Source organism: Myxine glutinosa, chromosome 8 (assembly GCF_964187855.1).
Source record: "Myxine glutinosa chromosome 8, kmMyxGlut1.1, whole genome shotgun sequence".
NCBI classification, from domain to species: Eukaryota; Metazoa; Chordata; class Myxini; order Myxiniformes; family Myxinidae; genus Myxine; species Myxine glutinosa.
This window is the reverse complement of record NC_136268.1, coordinates 26,667,857-26,689,293: the sequence shown is the minus strand read 5'-3', so window position 1 is coordinate 26,689,293 and position 21,437 is coordinate 26,667,857. Positions and strand designations below refer to the sequence as shown.

At 46.2% G+C, this 21,437-nt stretch overlaps 1 protein-coding gene across 1 annotated transcript in view; it reads left to right on the top strand.

The window, feature by feature from the left end:
- The window catches only part of LOC137433090 (uncharacterized), a 163,959-nt gene that overhangs the window by 20,258 nt on the left and 122,264 nt on the right, over nucleotides 1–21,437 (top strand). Inside the window, exons 7-9 of the mRNA XM_068125545.2 lie at nucleotides 10,912–11,026; nucleotides 14,210–14,297; nucleotides 16,717–16,823. Of these exons, the coding sequence (XP_067981646.2) occupies nucleotides 10,912–11,026; nucleotides 14,210–14,297; nucleotides 16,717–16,823 (310 nt within the window). The remainder of the gene's footprint in view (nucleotides 1–10,911; nucleotides 11,027–14,209; nucleotides 14,298–16,716; nucleotides 16,824–21,437) is intronic.

Sequence of the window (21,437 nt, the reverse complement as noted above, 5' to 3'; positions counted from 1 at the left end):
TCGGATTAAAAAAACATATACTTGGTGTAAGACTGACAGATAAGTCATTTTCCAGGCATCAGAGCAGCATTGGTGGTTGAGTTGAATTAGAACTACATTAGAAGAGCTTCTCACTCTCATCTTGAGCCCAAGACGAGGCGTGAAAGTGAATGGTGCCAGAATGTACTTCTTTCTTCACATGTAAAGTATTGTTACAGATACGACTTTGATGGTATGGTGGGCCGAGCGGGATGGCCGCCGTATCCGTACAAGTTACCCGATTGTGCCCGAATGTTGACTAATCGCGCTACGCTGGCTCAATAGGAAAGAGAAGACACCCGGCTGGGTTACAATCACACAATACGACACCAGGGGTTCAGTTCTCAAGACCTCCGGAGGAGGTTATATTAAGGCGGAAAAGGTTAGATTACAGGGACAAGAGGGAAACATAGGAAGGTGGGCACTTAGACACAACCTTATATTAACCCTAGACAGACCACAGATAAACGGGACAACGCTGACTCACACGGGATTTGATGGCAAGGAAAGCGGCAGTCGATGGCTCAGGTGCACCTGGCTCCGGGACAGAATCACGTACGGTGGTGTCCAGCAGATGCGGGGAGGTCGCTCAGCGCTCGTGGGTCGCGACTTTGGTGGAGATGCCGGGGAGGTCGCTCAGCGCTCGGGAGGGTGGCGTCTTGTCCTTCCAAGCTCGGGGCGCATCTTCTGACGTCACGTCCGGCGCGGGGCCGCGTATATCCGGCGGGGAGTCACGCCCTCGCTCGTTAGCTCCGCCCCATATGGCATCGGCCCATGGCTTCTCATTGGGTGCGGGGGTTACCGGCTCCGCCCTTGACGAGGGGCCGACAGGGAGCCCCTTCTGGGTAACCCCGTCGAGCACATGTTCAATGGCGGCCAACCGAGCCGGAGTGAGGACGCAAAGCCGCTGTTGTTGTGGTTGTTGTTGGAGCTTGAGATGATGGGAAGAGATGCGGGGAGGTATGGGAAGGTCCTAAACTCCTACTGGTGCCATATCATCACATTCTGGTGCAACGAAGAGTCATAATTAATGGAAACAAGTCCTTAACTGACATAGATTAAGAATAACTAGCAAGATGTCCTATAATTGTCTACGTGTGGTGCGGGGGACCTGGGCACGACATTTAATGGGGGAATGAAGGGGAAGATCGGCTCTAATGGGTGTTGTTTACAGACAATGGGACTAGGGAATGGGGTAAGGGGAGAGTTGGGGAGTATCGGAGAAGATAGGGGAATATTTACAAGCGGATATGGAGGCCAAATTCCATATTCGCAACATTGCACCCTTCTCTACCCTCGGGGCGTCCCGACCCGATAAATTTTTACCTACTTTAGTGTGGCACGCAATGTAGTTCCCTCTACTATTAACTCTACCCTGAGTGCGACAGTTTTACAGATATTCACAAATGAGTAAATATGTCCCCCTGCGACGTTGCACCCTTCTCCTCACAGAAACACACCCACAGGATAACCGAATCCGGAAAGAATTCGCAAACTACACATACAGCCGGTAGGGAGCATTATTTACAAGATTACGCTGATATCTACACTACGATCCAGGACCTGTCTTTGGAGGAACACATGCAGATGTTATGCATAGAGAGAGCGCGCTTGCCAACATCGATACACCAACCCACGAGTGCTCTGTGGCCGACGGCCTTTAATAACGTGCAGAGCACCCTTTCCGAGCATCAACAGCACCACCCCACCACCAATCGGTGCAGTCACCATTGTTCAATGATTAAAAATAAATGCGACAACCCCTAACCCTGCAGGTGTCTCTTGCTCTTCTTGTGGTGCACTTGGTGTTACTTAAAAGTGGTTCACCTGTATGGCATAGGTGCCACGTTGACCCATAGGTCCATCCCCGGGTGGTGCTTGGCCGCAAACGAACTGCGGTCCATCGTGGGTGGCCACAAACATTGCGGTCCATATGGTGTATCGATCCCGGCAGCAAGCAGCGAAAGTGCAGGCCCACAACTGCGTCGCCAGCACCTCTCTCTCCTCTCTCTCTACCCCAAAGCCAGATCCTCGGAGGTGGGAGACAAAAACAAGACAAGTGAGCAAGGTGGTAAGGGCGCAAAAGTGCACGCAATGCAAGGTGATGCACACTGGGGGCACATGGGAACCAGGTGAGACAGGTACGTTCCTACCGTACGCCCCCCCCCACCAGGTAACCTACATGGCCCCTCCCTTACCCCTTACTGTATCAACAAAACACAACACTACCCATAAACATCTACTTTACAAATCCACAAACATCCCTACTGTCTTCCCCGTTCCTCCCATATACCAAATTCGTCTTCTCTCCCTCCTAACCAATCAAATTTGCCATTTTCAACTCTCATCAAAATTTGCCATCTCCAACTGAACATCAAAATTTGCCATCACCAATTCATCATCAGTCCCTCCTAGGGAGGGAGAGATGGAATCACCCCAATGTCTCATCCACGTCGTGATGCGTCTCACAAATCCTCACAGCAATTCTCATTTCTGCAACACAACCAAAGAAAACACAGGTGTGGAGTCATCATCATCACCACAGGTAAGTGGCTGCGTATGGTGCGACAGGTTCTTCAATCCTAACTATCTCCTAAATGACTTTAACAACTTTACACTACCCGGGGTCTCTCTCCGGCCAAACCATTGGCCCTCTTACACTATGGGTTCTAAAAACCAATTCCCATTGGCCAAACTGTGGTGCTCTTCAATTTGGGGTCTCACTCCCCCGATTCATCTCCCGGTGCCCTCGTACAATTTCTGGGCTGTGGCGTGTACCTCTCCCAGTGGGTCTACCCACCTGCACACCTCCACCACTGCAGTTGCCTCCGAGCTTACCTGCTCCTCACCCTAACCTAACTACCTGGGGAAGGCCCTCTGGCTCTCTCCCCACTCCGTGCCCTCTCTGGCACTGGGCTGCCCGATCCACACCCGGGATCCTCAGGCACCCACTCACAACTACCGGCTCCCAGAGCCCACCTGCGGCCTCACCTGGCCGACATCCTCACAGTGGTGGAGTGCCCAACCAACTACACACACTAACAGGCTACACGCCCAGCCATTTCCACAACACTAATGCACCCATTCACAACACCATTCTGCAACCGCACCACAAATGCCAATATCCAACCACAACTTACCTATACCCTCTACCTAACACTTACACTACCCGCCCCGGGTATTCGTGAAAGGGGTCCACTCTTCCCCCATCCACACCTTCGCACCATGCACACCACTCCGTACCACTTACTCCAACTCTCTCCACACACCCGTACTTGCACACCTGTGCTCTCCCACCTGGTGCCACCTGCACCCTTCTCTCCCCAAGCGCATTCGCGCTGATCCACACACTCACTACTCACACACTGCTCCACACACCTGTCCAGTTGCACACCTGTGCAATCACACCTGTTCCATCCTCACACACACACGGCATCATCTCAGCTAACTACTCCCTTCTGAAACTTGCGCTTCCCAGTCGTCCCTTTAAACTATTGCGCTCCCTCGTCATTATCATCCACACTAATCTACCTGCGTCCCCACTACAGGTATCAGTCACTAACTAACCTTAACGTTACCTAAGGTCATCTTCGCTAGATCCCTACACACAATATCCTAACCCACCCGGGCTAGTTTTCACTGCCATACACCCCATAAACTATTGCTCCTTTGCCCCCCATGGGAAGGGTGGCAGGGATGCCAGCCTTACCCACTGGGCCCATCGCTCACTACCAATTTTGCACATCAAATTTCAACAAATCCAAAATTTGGCCAATCACTGCCCATCATCTGCCAATCACTACTGCCAATCCTTTGCCAATCATCAAATTTTGCTTTTCTCTAATTTCGGGGCCAAAACACTAACCTCATCACCCAGTCTACTCACTAATACCTCTCGGTGCGCCAATCCCTGTCCAAAGCCCGGCTTCGTGAAGCCAAGCAATGGATGCTGGTTGTTTTGTGCCAGCGGCTGGATGCGTCCGGCACTCGGTGCAGGGACGGGGGCTTACCCGGGCCGAGATCCCACGCATCACCTCGGCGTGGAGCCATCCAATGTCCCGATCTCGACCTGCCGGCACGTCTCAACAAAACGTGGTCGCCATGACGACCCTTCCTATCCAGCCGCCCGCTCCGCCTAGTGGAGCACGGACGCGGCCGTTCAAAGCGAGGCCCGGCACGCACCGAGGGCCCGATTCGGCTAAAAGTCGACCTAACCTCTAACCCGTGTAACGTCGATGCTTCACCTGCATGCTTACACCCCGCAGCCCGTTCCTTGCTCACACATCCAGCCGTTTCCATGCCCCTCGTACCCTTCCTTACACACCCAGGTACACCCATTCCACTCACAGCCTTGGTCACACACCTGACCACCGAACACTTTGGCACACATTCGTTGGTCGCACACCTCACCAATACACCTCTTCGCACCCCCTCCTCGGTCACCTCCTCTGTGACAATCACAGGTGTGCTCTCATTCGCACACCCAACCACGTGCCTCACCACCAACTCCAGCGTGCATTCCCACTCACGCTCTACCATTCCAGGTGTGCATCCTTCCATCCCAGGTGTACATCCTCGCTCACCTGTCACAACTAACTCACGCTCCTTGTCACTCTCAATACTCTCACCTCCACTCTTGACAGCGCACTCACCCTTACTCTTGACAGCGCACTCTTTCCTCATGCACCTGTCCGTTACACACCTTTCTCGCGCACACTCTCCCGTCACACCCTCTGTAACACTCACCACAGGTGGACACTCTTCCTTACTTCTGACAGCGCACTCTTTCCTCATGCACCTGTCCGTCACACACCTTTCTCGCGCACACTCCTGCGCACACTCTCCCGTCACACCCTCTGTAACACTCACCACACCACGCCTCCATGTGCTCCCTCGCACACGCGCTACGACCGACTCACTCTCGCCAGCACACTCACTCCTTGGCACGCACTTTTTCCTCACACACCCCAGAGTCGGACTTTCTTGCACACCTCCTTTTTCGCACACCAGACCTGTCGCACACTTCACCAACGGCCTCTCACGAACACCCGGGTCTATCTCGACCCCCAAGCTTCTTAAATCCCCTGGCGCATCATACGCACGACCATATTGGTCACCACTTACACCGGGTCCTCTTCCTCTTCGCTTCTCCTCCATCACCTGCGAATCCCTCATCCGGTTAATGAGCACATCATCACGATCCAAACACAGACTTTGGACCAATTCTTTTACCTCCTCTTTTATCTCTTTCTTATCCTCTCTCCGTCGCTTTTTAATTTCGCTCACCCCTTCTTCCACTTCTTCTAATTTTTGCTTCATCTCCTTCATCTCTTCGTGCGCCCCTTTAAGTTCTTCCTCTAACTCCACTTTATTTTTTTCTATGTGCTCCCGCACCTCCCGCTCTTTAACCTCCATTACCTCTACCACCTTGTCCATTTTCCTCGTCAGGTCCTCATGTACCGTCTGACACTCTTTTTTAATTACCCCTACGTCCTTTTTCATCTCCTTCTGTGTCGATTTTAAACCCTCTATTACCGCTGTGTTCTTCTTTACCTGGTCCCCCAACTCCTTTTGTCCCACTGTCAGTTGTTCTACTCCCAGCGTCAACTCCTCTATACCACCTTGCAATTTTACAGTCCCCTTTCTCACCTCTTTCTCCATGCGCTCCTTACAGTGCCTCACCTCCTCGCGCACTCCTCCGACCTCCTCACTCACTCCTCTTCTGATCTCCTCTCCCATCACTTGCATCTCCTGCCCAGATGCCACCCTCATCTGCTCCATTTCCTCCCTGTGAGCATCCAGTTTGGTTTCTACCCCCATTCTGACCCCCTCTATCTGCTGCTCCATTTGTTTAACTTCCCTTTCCGCTTGGTCCCTCATGTCCCTCAATTTGCCTTCCATACTGTTTTCTAACCCCTCTAACCCATTTTTCACTCCCTCTATCTGATTCTCCTGGGCAGCCATTCTATTTTCTACCCCCATTAACCCATTTTTCACTTCTTTTATCCCGTTGTCTAACCCCTCAAAATTATTGTCTAACTTCCCAATTTTCTTGTCTAACTCCTCAAAATTATTGTCTAACTTCCCAATTTTCTTGTCTAACTCCTCAAAATTATTGTCTAACTTCTCACCGGTACCCCTCGCTTCGTCCCTCATTACCCCCATTTGGTTTCCCATTACCCCCATTTGGTTTCCCATTACCCCCATTTGGCCCTCCATTCGCCCACTATCAACCCTCATTTGCTCACTCTGAGCATCCATCCGGTTCCCCAATTGGTTACTCTGCAGTTTGAGGGACGCCTGCATTTGCGCCATAAATTGCTCCATGAGGACCTGCATCTGGGCCATCCCTCCCACTTGTGCAGCGGGTGCGGCCCACGTAGCTATGTGCGAGGCGCCATTTCGCGCGTCTGCTACCCCCGCTGTTTCGCTCTCCTCACGTGTCTCAATTTGGTCCTGGACCGACCCTGCTTCACTCTCCCCTACCGGACCCCAGCCGTCTTGATCCGCCATAGCGCGACTTTCAAAATTCGAGTTTCGTAAAACAAATTCGAAATTTCGGCGTTATAATTTCGCGCGGGAAACGCGCTCCGAATCGATTTTCCCTCCCAAAATTTGGGCCTAACTAATTTAGTCCCGGGTTCGAATTCCACTCCTCGACACCAATTGTTACAGATACGACTTTGATGGTATGGTGGGCCGAGCGGGATGGCCGCCGTATCCGTACAAGTTACCCGATTGTGCCCGAATGTTGACTAATCGCGCTACGCTGGCTCAATAGGAAAGAGAAGACACCCGGCTGGGTTACAATCACACAATACGACACCAGGGGTTCAGTTCTCAAGACCTCCGGAGGAGGTTATATTAAGGCGGAAAAGGTTAGATTACAGGGACAAGAGGGAAACATAGGAAGGTGGGCACTTAGACACAACCTTATATTAACCCTAGACAGACCACAGATAAACGGGACAACGCTGACTCACACGGGATTTGATGGCAAGGAAAGCGGCAGTCGATGGCTCAGGTGCACCTGGCTCCGGGACAGAATCACGTACGGTGGTGTCCAGCAGATGCGGGGAGGTCGCTCAGCGCTCGTGGGTCGCGACTTTGGTGGAGATGCCGGGGAGGTCGCTCAGCGCTCGGGAGGGTGGCGTCTTGTCCTTCCAAGCTCGGGGCGCATCTTCTGACGTCACGTCCGGCGCGGGGCCGCGTATATCCGGCGGGGAGTCACGCCCTCGCTCGTTAGCTCCGCCCCATATGGCATCGGCCCATGGCTTCTCATTGGGTGCGGGGGTTACCGGCTCCGCCCTTGACGAGGGGCCGACAGGGAGCCCCTTCTGGGTAACCCCGTCGAGCACATGTTCAATGGCGGCCAACCGAGCCGGAGTGAGGACGCAAAGCCGCTGTTGTTGTGGTTGTTGTTGGAGCTTGAGATGATGGGAAGAGATGCGGGGAGGTATGGGAAGGTCCTAAACTCCTACTGGTGCCATATCATCACATTCTGGTGCAACGAAGAGTCATAATTAATGGAAACAAGTCCTTAACTGACATAGATTAAGAATAACTAGCAAGATGTCCTATAATTGTCTACGTGTGGTGCGGGGGACCTGGGCACGACATTTAATGGGGGAATGAAGGGGAAGATCGGCTCTAATGGGTGTTGTTTACAGACAATGGGACTAGGGAATGGGGTAAGGGGAGAGTTGGGGAGTATCGGAGAAGATAGGGGAATATTTACAAGCGGATATGGAGGCCAAATTCCATATTCGCAACAGTATATCTGAAGTCTGGTTGAAGGTTCTGGAAGCCAATGATCCCAGAAATCAAGCGATTCAAGCAAAAACGTCCTACTATAGCGATTTCAAATCTGGAAATTCTGCTGAATGGACTGAAATGATTGCCCAACAACTGGATTGTGATTTTGAATATATAGCTCACCATGAAGTCAGAAAAATGGACGTTTCATACAAGTTCACACTAACGGTTGAGAGCAGCAAAAACAAACTATTCCATGAATAATTTCCAGGTGAACCGTTACATGGAGGAGAAGGATGATGCAACAGAGGGAGAAAAAGTTCAAATGAACAGTGTTTTATACCATTATCGACAGTGTGGTCGCAGTATTAACTAATGGCGTTCATACAACACCTTACCCCACACTGTTTGGAGAAACAAGGACATGGGCAGAGACTATGAGCGGCAAATTTGATTGGTTGTGATGACGTAAAATACCGTAATATTTTGTTAAAGTACTGCAAAACTGGAGGTTTTGAAAATGCCGAAGAGGGGATTTGTGTTCTACAGTGTTCAAGTATATAATGCAATTTAAATAAAATAAAGATTTTAAAGGACGTAGGACCCTAAAATAAAGGCGTAGAATTTTTTTTCCCGAAGTTTACCGCCATTGATGCAGCTTATTTTACACCGCCTTATTTAACATGTTACATTAGTTGTCATGCCTGTTGTTTGTGTCCTTTATGACATTCTTAAAAACAGTAAGTTTCCTGTTTGGAATGATTTTCAATTTTGTTTAACTGTCAGACTGACAGAGTAAAACAAATGATCTCACTCCTCCCTGCGCATGCGTGAACGGGACAAATTCAGAGCCAAAGTACTGTTAAAAATGACGGGTTCGTTTTCCGATTCATATTCCAATTCGTGTTAAAAAAACAACGTTCAATTTAAATGAAGTTGTTCCCTGAACATAAACTGACGTCTGTGGAAAGACAGACAGACAGAAGTGAACGAATTGCTTAATCCTGCTTTTCACTTCACATCCCCGGGTTAACAACCCGTTACATTACTGCTCAAATACTAAGCAACTGCTTTGCTTTTTGTGGAAGCATCTGGAATTCCCAGAGGCAGATATTCAAAGCACATCTTCATTTTGATCAATGCACACCTTGTAATGAGTGCAAGAATGATACGTCTTCCTCCGAGTTGATTGAAGAAATGCTCCATGTGCTGAAAACTGCAGAAGTTTGGAACACATTTTCTTTGGCTATTATGTTTTCTGACCATGATTGTGTGCTTCGAATTGAAAGACATTTTCAGCAACACCTCTATAGCACTCCTTATGCTTTGTACTTGGCCAGTCGCAGGTGCATCCACCGGGCAATGATTCTGCAAAGTTAAAAGCTTCTTGCAAAGCAGACTCACAACAGATTAAATGACCTCGCCCTTTTGAGTATCGGAAATGAACTGGCATGAGAAGTCATATAATGATACACCCCTAACTGTGATTGGTGAGGGTGCCAGATTGTGTCTGATTGCAGCGATTCGATCTGAAACCAACAAATACAATCTGCCGCATGGACACAACATTGTCTTTCAATCCCACCAATCACAAACGGGAAACATCACAGTTGTTTTCTAAATGGTCAGGACTTTTATGAAGATGATTAATTAAGCTGTCCCTGACCTGGACGAATGTCATGAAGACAACATTATGATGATGTCATGACTGCAGCCCCAGAAGGGCTTCTTGCAGTGCAAAAGTTGCCAAGATCAAATGCTGTCACCAAGCAGATGAAAAGCGAAGCTACCAACCAGTTTTGCCCTAATTTGGGCTTATCAGTATAAATGTATACACGAGCATGAAGAATCAACTGGCACGAAGAGTCATTTCGTAAAGTTGACGGAGGTGACCTTCACACCTATTAAGAACAAGCCAATCACTATTGATAGACTGTTTATTGCCCTTACGTGTACACGGAGAAAATGCCCCAAATAAAATATGCTCGGAACCTTTTGTGAAGATGCCACCAGCAGCGTGCTGTTTTTATAGTCAAAATCTACGTGTCTACACGCCGCGGAAGACTTTGAAAGGGAAGACAGTATCCTCAAGGGATTACAACAGTGGGAAAAATAGCCGCGTTGGGAGAAAAGGCTTTGATCTCGAGGTTACAGCTTGCACAAACAGCTTATGTGTCTACATTCATGCGGGAGTCCAATTGCCCCCCTTTTCGTCTCCCAGCCTGATAGTCAAAGCATACATTTCATGAATTTATACATGTCGAGTACAGGAAAATTCATGAAATCTCACAAAGTCATTCGTAACTTTTGTATAAAGAAAAATCGCATCCGTGTCCGAAGGAAGCGGTTCAGTTTGGCATTTTTAATATGAAATAGGCGAAGCCTAGAAACGAACGAAACCCTTTCGATTTACCCTTTAGAATCCTCTAGAATTACCCTTTAGAATCACCCTTTAGAATTACCCTTTAGAATTAACCAAGGTGGGATATAAATGTTCTTCTTCTTCATTTTTTGACAGACGGATGGACGGACATAAGAAAAGACAGCCAAATATTGAAGTGGCTTCACCACTTAAAAAATCAAGCAGAGCAGTATTTTCGAAAATGTATAGAAGGTCAAGGCTGGGGTCTGTATTTTGGCCTACACAGGCCCAAATCCTGATGTACATCAATCTGGTAGTTTACTATTGATGTTGTTTTGGTTAATTAGGTAGTTGGGATGAACCTACATTTTGAATAGTTTGTAAACGCCGTGTTAATAATTCGAGCATTTTGGTATTTTGTACTTACAGATGCAAATTTTTTTACCATTCATTACGCAGTTCTCTGTATCTTAAGTTACACCCTTTTCCTTAACAAATAAAGGCCATAAAGCCGAGGTACCCCATAAAATGTGGAAAGTCCATAACATGGTGCTTGCATTATGAATCGGTGCCGAAGCTATAAAATTGACTGTTGATAATGAAAGTGGTGATAGTGCACATTGTTGCACGTCATTGACGTGAACTTAACCCGAAGAGAAATGTGATTGAGATTTTAAACCGAATCTTTACTCCCATGCCATAGATGTATATTGTGGATGTTATAAATAATGTCTGCTTATCTATGTGGTTTCATGTAGTGCTGTGTTCTGCTCCAGTGTTCGGTTGCCATACAGTGGATTTGGAATTCAGATTCAGGAAATGGGTTCCTACATACGTCTCACGTCTCGTCTCGGTGTGGAACTCAGATGGAACCGGCATGATGCCCTCATGGTGTGTTCTATACCTGCATTAACCCTCCTCTCCTCCTTCAATTCCATCATTTATCAACCCATAACTATTGGTACCATTGACCCTTTGAAATAAGGTTCATTGCTCTGAACTTAGTATTTTTGTTGTTGTTGTTGTTGTTTTGTATTTAAAGTGGTGGCTCGTGGAGGAGCTAGAACATGAAACGGATCAGGATTGAACAGAACAAAAGGAACAGTAGAAAGAGAGGGAGTTAGGGAGGGAGTAGGAGAGGGAGTTAGGGTTAGTCCCATACCATCGTAAATACCACCCATACCATAGTAAATACTGTCCCATACCATAGTAAATACCATCCCATACCATAGTAAATACTGTTCCATACCATGGTAAATACCACCCCATACCATAGTAAATACTGTCCCATACCATAGTAAATACTGTCCCATACCATAGTAAATACTGTCCCATACCATTGTAAATACTGTCCCATACCATAGTAAATACCATCCCATACCATAGTAAATACTGTCCCATACCATAGTAAATACCATCCCATACCATAGTAAATACTGTCCCATACCATAGTAAATACTGTCCCATACCATCGTAAATACTGTCCCATACCATCGTAAATACTGTCCCATACCATAGTAAATACTGTCCCATACCATAGTAAATACTGTCCCATACCATAGTAAATACCATCCCATACCATAGTAAATACTGTCCCATACCATAGTAAATACAACCCCATACCATAGTAAATACTGTCCCATACCATAGTAAATACCATCCCATACCATAGTAAATACCGTCCCATACCATAGTAAATACCATCCCATACCATAGTAAATACTGTCCCATACCATAGTAAATACCATCCCATACCATAGTAAATACTGTCCCATACCATAGTAAATACCACCCCATACCATAGTAAATACTGTCCCATACCATAGTAAATACCATCCCATACCATAGTAAATACTGTCCCATACCATAGTAAATACAACCCCATACCATAGTAAATACTGTCCCATACCATAGTAAATACAACCCCATACCATAGTAAATACTGTCCCATACCATAGTAAATACCATCCCATACCATAGTAAATACAACCCCATACCATAGTAAATACTGTCCCATACCATAGTAAATACAACCCCATACCATAGTAAATACTGTCCCATACCATAGTAAATACCATCCCATACCATAGTAAATACTGTCCCATACCATAGTAAATACCACCCCATACCATAGTAAATACTGTCCCATACCATAGTAAATACCATCCCATACCATAGTAAATACAACCCCATACCATAGTAAATACAACCCCATACCATAGTAAATACCATCCCATACCATAGTAAATACAACCCCATACCATAGTAAATACAACCCCATACCATAGTAAATACTGTCCCATACCATAGTAAATACAACCCCATACCATAGTAAATACTGTCCCATACCATAGTAAATACCATCCCATACCATAGTAAATACCATCCCATACCATAGTAAATACCATCCCATACCATAGTAAATACCACCCCATACCATAGTAAATACTGTCCCATACCATAGTAAATACCGTCCCATACCATAGTAAATACCATCCCATACCATAGTAAATACAACCCCATACCATAGTAAATACTGTCCCATACCATAGTAAATACCATCCCATACCATAGTAAATACCACCCCATACCATAGTAAATACTGTCCCATACCATAGTAAATACTGTCCCATACCATCGTAAATACTGTCCCATACCATAGTAAATACTGTCCCATACCATAGTAAATACCATCCCATACCATAGTAAATACTGTCCCATACCATAGTAAATACCGTCCCATACCATAGTAAATACTGTCCCATACCATAGTAAATACTGTCCCATACCATAGTAAATACCATCCCATACCATAGTAAATACTGTCCCATACCATAGTAAATACAACCCCATACCATAGTAAATACTGTCCCATACCATAGTAAATACCATCCCATACCATAGTAAATACCGTCCCATACCATAGTAAATACCATCCCATATAATGTCAAGTGTTAGTGGAGCTGTTTGGTTAAATTAGCTAGCTCTTCATGAAATTTGGTTTGTTTTTCCTTCTAACATCATTAGAGGGTTTGGGTGGACGGGGATGTGGCATTGAATGATGGGCCAAATGGTCTTTTCCCAAATTGTTTTCACTGAAATGGAACTTTGTTCTTGCGTAAAGTTTTGCTGATTAACAATGATACAATTATTTAATGAAGCAATGCCTCAAAGACTGTAGCTCTCTCTATCAAAGTTGAAACCAAAACCTATTAAGCATCCTTGTGTGAAGTATCTGTCTGTGGACCATGTTCGATACAGAGGATGACAATTTTCCGGACAGGTTTCTTGGTTGGGGTTACAATCCCGGACAGGTCGCCACTCCGCCGCAGAATACTCAACTGATTGAGCAGGAATTTTTTGTTCAGGTTGCCGGCGATAGCTCGCCTACTTTTTGTGAAGGATACCGTGAAATCTTAAACATTCAACAACTAATGTCGGCAGAAAGAACTCCCAGTTTAACGTCCATCAGAGGGACACACACGCATTGATGTCTCGTCCCACCTGTGAAACACCAGGATGACACTTTATGGCTGGGTCGGGATTCAAACCCAGGCTCGACAGCTCACAGCTGAGTGTACATACCTGTAGCTATCCTGCCAATCCTTGTTAAATTGTCCAATTAATTATTTATCTTTCAAAGCAAAGTTATTTTTTCAACACCTGATTCACTTTTTATGGTTCTTTTAAAGCTTTTCAGATAACGTGTTGTACTGTTTGATGCAAAACACACACACACACACACACACACACACACACACATATATATATATACACACACACACACACACGAAGGTGTATACTTTGAGACCTGGAAGGGCTCCAGTCCACCTTCTGATAGCCGCATTTGGAGACAACAACCAACAGGAGATATTTGATGATTCATTATCTCGCTCTCTTCCGATTAAACTTTTTAAATGTCCCATTCCTTTTCATACGGAGTATATGTTAAAAACAAAATACAGAGTGGCCCCGTGCACCAAAAATCATGATCACGTGTATACTGTCACTGCATACCAATGAGGCAACTTGTTAAACCAAAGGAAATACTGCGCTTCATTTTGTCCCAACTAGATCCTTCTGGAACAAAAGTACAAGGGGCAGATGTGTGGTCTATGTGGAGATTTCAACGGAGACCCTGTCAATGAATTCACCGGCCAAGGTGAGCGTGTGCACCGTCTCTGCCTCTCATGCTCGCACACCTTTCATCATCTCCGCATCACCACGTTGCTGTCGAGGTGACCTTGTGATCATCCATGTAACCGTTGCACCTGCTCTGGTTGGTACTATGCTGTATAATAACCTGTCGATATATCGCCCTCTGATCTAACCTTTAATAGTTAATACCTTTAATACCTTTAATAGATCCGCCACCAAAGGTGGATGGAGGTTATGTTTTCACCCCTGTCTGTTTGTCTGTCCGTTTGACTGTGAAAAAAATATCTCAAAAAGTTGTGGACGGATTCGGACGAAATATGGCAAAGATGTTGCATGTATTACAAAGACGAAATGATTTGATTTTGGTGAAGATCCGGATTCGGATCCGGCTACTAGAATTTTTAAAGTGATTCTTCACCATTGGGAGATAGGGCCAAAAACGATACATAGCAGGATAGCTCAAAAAGTTATGGATGGACTTGGATGAAACTTGGTGGACAGGTTGTGTGTGTGACAACGAAGAATCGATTCAATTCTGGACAAGATCCAGATCCGGATCCAGCTTGTAGAATTTTTAAAGTGATTCTTCACCATTGAGTGATATGGCCAACCAGGCGGAGGTATGCTCTCCACTGAGTGCCGTTTTAGTTTTGTTTATGATGTTGACATATGTATAACATCAAGTTTTCATTCTAAACACCAGCGCAGACTCTCCTAATCAATGAAATGCCGATAAGGTGGTGTCACAGTGATCGTTTGTCACCAAAGCTTTCAGGATCATTGGTATCTCTTACGATGAAGCTGATTCTGAGGGCCTTTCACTCTCTCACCGCAGGCAGGTAGGTGGTCTTTCTGTCTTCTACAGACTCCTCTCTGGCCTTGCTCCGCCAGCTCTGTCTGTGCTGTGTCCCCCAAATGTTCCTGCAGGACGCACAAGATCTGCCAGCAACCCTCTTCTGGTGAAACTGCCAAAATCTCGACTCTCTGCTCACCTTCACTCTTTCATTCCTCTTTTTTCCCGCCTCTGGAACAAACTCCCTCACTCTCTTCAATGCCACTCCTCCCTCCAGGTCTTTAAAACAGCTGTTCACCACCATCTCGTATCCTCCCCCATCCAAAACCTTGACCTTTTCTACCCCCGTTAATACACCCCAAATCCACATCTTTCAATCCCCGACTCCCGACTTCATTCCTGAAATTCCTTGTGGTGTCAATTTGTTTTGTACTGTGTACCCCTTCCCTCCCCCTCTCCCCTGCCCCCTCCCCCCTCCTCTAGCCCTCTCCCTTCGAACAGATCTCCCGTTGTCCCTGTTCTCTACTGTTGTGATTGTGTGCTTCCCTCTCTCTTCCCATCTAGTCTCCCTCTCCCTTTATTGTTTTACGTGTCCGCTTATGTTTTTTTGTGTTTTATGTGCTGGCTCTTAAACGAGCCTCGATCTTGTAGACAAAAATAATAATCCCGGTAATAATAATAATAATAATAAGTGTATTCATGCCTCTGTGTTGGTATTGGTAAGGTATATTATCTTGGGAGCCATTAAAATCCACATTTTTGTTGTTAAAATCAAATCATTTCTTTGACGGTTCTCTTGGTGAAACCACCTTTCAGATGCTGCTCAAACATGCTCACCCCTTGGGAAGCTTCTCCATGTAACACAGCATCCTATGATATTAAAAGATAGCCCCGTGTGGGTTGACGGTCATCTCTTGAGGTTGTAGTTCAGGCTTCTGCTGATTTATGGGAACACCCTTGGGAGCCCCCCTGATCCGAAATCAAAAGATCTAAGACTGAGTGATCCTGTGGAACATTGAACAGAAGGGCTGGATCTGATTTCATAGCAATCGGTTAGTAAATAAGGGACTAGTAGGCATCTGAAGCTTGGGTGGGTAACTCACCCTGGAAGCCCCCCTGATCTGAAATCGAAAAATCGAAGCTTGAGCGATTGTGTGTCTTGTATTCATTTGTCAACTTTCAGAACAATCAGCCGGGTGATAATGGAGGAGTAGCAAAAGTAGCAAAAAGTGAATGGACGGACGGACCCTCATCCCTCACCCCTCCCCAACCAAGACGACTTGCCAGTGTTACTACCTGAAGGGAGTGGGTTTTCTAGTTATGTGGAAAGGGCCGCTGAGAAGTGATGCTGGCGACACTACATGATATCATTTTTGATAAAGAGGAATCCAAAGTCCAGGCTTCCAACTAGAATCACATTCGACTTCCCATTTAACGAAACACTACCGTTAACATTGAACAACCATGAGTGATTACTTCCGTGCACGGAGATAAATTTGGCCCTGGTCGTGGGATAGACCGGTGTGCCCCTCATTGTTTTATTTTTGGGTTTTTCACACTTGTTCCTTTCGGCTTTCTCTATTGATTACTCAAACTCACACATGACCCTCATGCCATGCTTCTGTTACAGCAAAAACCCTCCAGGGCTTCATAAACGGCCAGAAGATAGCGGATGTCACAGACGTGTGTGCTGAGACGTCACAGATCCCTCTAAAGTACGAGAACTGCTCTCAACACGTGAGTCTCACAAAGGCTATGGGAGGTGAGGTGTCACTCATGTTATCAGGTAACCAGTCTAGGGAAGTTTTCATTTTGTCAAGGTAGTGAGATCGATCCATGAGGACAACATAATGAAGAGATTACAGGTTAAAAGGAGTTAAAATTAAAAAAAAAAATTTACAAACATAAAAATTTATTGCCTCTCAGTAGATAAAGGTAAATTACACATTGGAATTGGTACTTTCACCCCTAGCACTATTTCCATAACACGTTGTGCCAATAGCTTAAGGGTTGACTCAGCCATATCCTTCCTGAGCCACTGGAGCTATGAACATCATCTCACGTACATGTCCCCTCGCAGCGTCATGTTACGAAACGTCTTCGGCTGAAAGTCCGCCGGTGGACATGTCGGGCGGACTGCGTGACGGCATGAGTCGACGATGCTCGGTTAAGATCATGCGCGATGTACTTTGTTTATGGATCTCTGAGACATAGTTGCTGGTGAGTCACAGAGCGCAAAGGCTGATGCTCACACGCATTAGACGTAAAGCAATGCAGACTGGGTGAGTTTGTTTAAACGAGGTCCAAAGTCTGCTGATTAGGCCCTTAAACAAGCTTCTAATCACCCATTGTGACGTGGGATGAATTGATAGGCAACGGAACAGGCTCGGCAAAGCTGCGGAGAGACAATGCGGACACGAGCAATAAAGTTCAAATAAATGTTATAATAACTATGCAAATACAACTTCTTGAGTCATACCCTTTAAGCTGTGGGTTCGAGGCTGGATGAGAAAAAGACGCCGATAGCAAAGACAAACAGTGACGCATAACTGTAGATATTCATCTCCTACACCAAAGGGTTAATGGATTCAAAGGGGTGTGCACTGGCAGAGCCACACAATGGTCTGCATCATCTGGAAATACCTGCAATGAATGTTGAGAACATTAGAAGATATCATTGACCTCTCACATGAATATCAAGGATATGAGGGTGGCCTAACCTTGCCACCAACAAACAAAGATGTTCTTGAGAAAGTCGCAAACAATGTTCCTCGTTTAGTCATGACTATTGGGGCCTGTCACATGTCATGACTATTGGAAAACCAGAATCACATGACGAAAAATTGTTTTATACCTACTAGCAACGGTACCGGCCCTACGGGCGGGCCTTCAATTGAGAGGCCCAAATGAAAAGGCAAAATATCAGAAATTGAAGGCTTTTTTAAAAAACAATTTATATAAACATCCGTTAAATCATTTCACACGCAAATCATCAAAATCTAAACAGTATTTGTAGAATTTCAACAAAAGCCACATCACTGTTCATATCGGTAAATATTATTCCATCGTGTTTGGGAAAATTGGAAAAATTAGAAATTGGAAAAATATTGGAAAAACAATATAGCCTATTTTACTCCAGGGGGTCCCAGGATTACCCACCCAAAATTTATTTGCGATCGGTTCAGCCGTTTTGTGGTACCTGGGAACAGACAGACAGACAGACAGACAGACAGACAGACAGACATTTGGTGAATTATAATAAGATAAGCGGTTAGTGAAAGGGAAGTAAATAATATAGTGATATATTTTCTTTCACGACAAACAAGCTGCAGGTGGAGGCTGTCAGAGGTTCATTGAGGATTCTAAAAGGAACCCTTGGGACAAAGCAAAGATAATAAAAAATGCCACCCCCATCCACATCCTCCAACTAAGTTCAAAGAAAATGACAGCTTAAAAAAAATGTAAATTTATTAATTCGGTTTTCCATATTCTCCCCGGTGTGTACCCCGGTTTAGAATAGGGACACCGTATCCCTGCGTGTCGTAAGAGGCGACTAAAAGGGTTGGCGTCAGGAAGGGCATCCGGCCATAAAAACATTGCCTCAAAAAGAGAACCATGACAATTACGACTACATATGGGCAGGGTACAGCCCGAAGTACCCCGTGGGGGACCCCACTCCCTCTCGTCAAAACTCAAGGTGGGGAACCCGATCGAAGCAAGGGTGGAAATCATTCCATTTATGACGACGAAACGTCTGATGCCCGACGTGGAGATCGGTTTCTGAGATTTGGGACATGGAATGTAGGGACAATGACAGGGAGATCAGGAGAAGTGGTGAAAGTATTAGTCAGAAGAAGAGTGGACATATGTTGTGTGCAGGAGACGAGATGGAAGGGAAGTGGTGTGAGAATGGTGAAGGGCAGGCAGGGACAGAAATACAAGTTTGTGTGGCAAAGGTGCCCAGAGGGCGTGAATGGTGTTGGTGTCCTGTTTTCTCAGGAGTTTGTAGACAGTGTGGTGAGTGTGACTGGAGTGAGTGAAAGGTTGATGATGGTGAAAATGATGATTGGAAAGCTCTTGGTGAACATCATCTCGGGATATGCTCCGCAGGTTGGTCGGAGCGATGAAGAGAAGGACAAGTTCTGGTGTGCGATAGAGAAGCTGATGGAAAACGTGAAAGATGAGGAAGTTGTTGTGGTAGGAGGAGACCTAAATGGACATGTGGGAAGGAGTATGGACGGTTTTGAGGGAGTTCATGGGGGTTAAGGATATGGTGTGAGAAATGAAGAAGGTGAAACGATTTTGGAGTTTGCTGATGGAGCTGATTTGTTGATTTGTAATACTCAGTTCCAGAAAGAGGATAATAAGCTTGTTACATACACGTCAGTTGGGTCGACGACAACCGTTGACTACCTGCTGGTGCGTAGGCGAGATAGGGGGCACCTCCGGGACACAAAGGTGATCCCGGGGGAGGAGGCTGTTTCACAGCACCACTTGGTTGTCTGCGACATAAGGGTGAAAGGTGCGAGGAGAGCTCGGCGGGTGAAGTACCAACCGAGAATGAAGGTGTGGAGGTTGAAAGAGGTGACAGTGAGGGAGGCATTAAAAGAGAGGCTGAGTATGGTGGAGGATGATGTGGTTGAGCTTGAAAGTGGTTGGATGTCAATGAAAGATAGTCTGTTGGGAGCCGTTGGTGAGGTATGTGGATGGACAAAAGGACCACCGAGGCACTCGGAAACATGGTGGTGGGATGATGAAGTTGGAAAGAAGATTGACGAGAAGAGGAAGAAGTTCAAGGAGTGGCAGAAGGCGAAGGGGATGGGGGCAGAAAAGGCAGAGCATGAAAGTTATAAGGCAGCCAGGAAGGCTGCAAAGAAAGAGGTAGCAAAAGCACAGGAGGCATGTAGGAAAATGTTCGGAGAGCGCTTGGATTCGGAAGAGGGTCAGAAAGCAGTATTCAGGATTGCAAAGCAGATAGCAAAAGAGAGGTGTGATGTGATGGGGGTGAGTTGCTTGAAGGATGAAGTGGGACAAATCGTTGTGGACCCAGATGGAATTAAAGGAAGATGGAAGAGATATATGGAAATACTGTTGAATGCAGAGAATGAATGGGATGGCAACATAGAGAGTAACCCAGTTTTAGGACCGGCAGAGAAGATAACCGAGAAGGAAGTTGAGGAAGCGATAAAAGCAATGAAGAGTAGAAAAGCGGGAGGGCCGACGGGAGTTGTGGGAGATATGTTGAAGGCAGCGGGAAATTGGGGTGTGAAGAGAATGACAGAGATCTGCAATCTGGTGGTGAAAGAAGGCCGCATTCCAGTGGATTGGGAACCGAGTACCCTCGTCCCTCTATACAAGGGGAAAGGTGACCCTCTGGACTGTGGCTCGTATCGAGCGATAAAGTTATTGGAGCATAGAATGAAGGTATTGGAAAGGGTGTTGGAGAGGAGGATAAGGAAGAAAGTGAAGATTGACGAAATGCAGTTTGGATTTATGCCAGGAAGAGGAACGACAGACGCGCTTTTTATTGTGAGGCAGTTGCAGGAGAAGTATATGGAGAAGAGGAAGAAGTTGTTTCTTGGGTTTGTAGATCTGGAGAAAGCATTCGATAGGGTTCCACGTGAAGTAGTGACATGGGCATTGAGGAAGTTAGGAGTGGAGGAATGGTTGATCAGAGTCGTGATGGCAATGTACAAAAGAGCGCGCACAGCTGTAAGGACGAAGGACGGGAACAGTGGTGAGTTTGAGGTGAAGGTGGGAGTGCATCAGGGGTCGGTACTAAGTCCACTACTATTTGTAGCTGTGATGGAGGTGCTGGCTCAGAACGTAAAGGAGGGTCTACCGTGGGAGTTGTTGTATGCAGATGATTTGGTGTTGATTGCAGAAAGTATGGATGGACTGAAGGAGAAGATGAACAAGTGGAAGGAATGTATGGAGACAAAAGGTCTGAAGGTGAATATCGGAAAAACAAAGGTGATGGCCAGTGGTAAAGCATGTGGTGAGGTGGAAAGAACTGGGAAGTGGCCGTGTGCTGTGTGCAGGAAGGGTGTCGGAGTGAATTCCATTCAATGTACAATGTGCGCTGAGTGGGTTCATCAAAAATGTAGTGGTTTGAGAGGGTCATTAACCAGTGTGGCAGCTACATTCAAGTGTAAGGTGTGCACAGAGGGAGCTGCAGATGGAGGAAATGTTGAGTTGGATCTTGGAGATGGCATGAAGCTGGAAGGTGTGAAAACATTTTGTTACCTTGGAGACATGCTGAATGGAGAAGGTGGATCAGACTCGGCAACGGTTGCTCGAGTGAGGTGTGCATGGAAGAAGTTTCGGGAACTGAGTGGCGTACTGACGAGG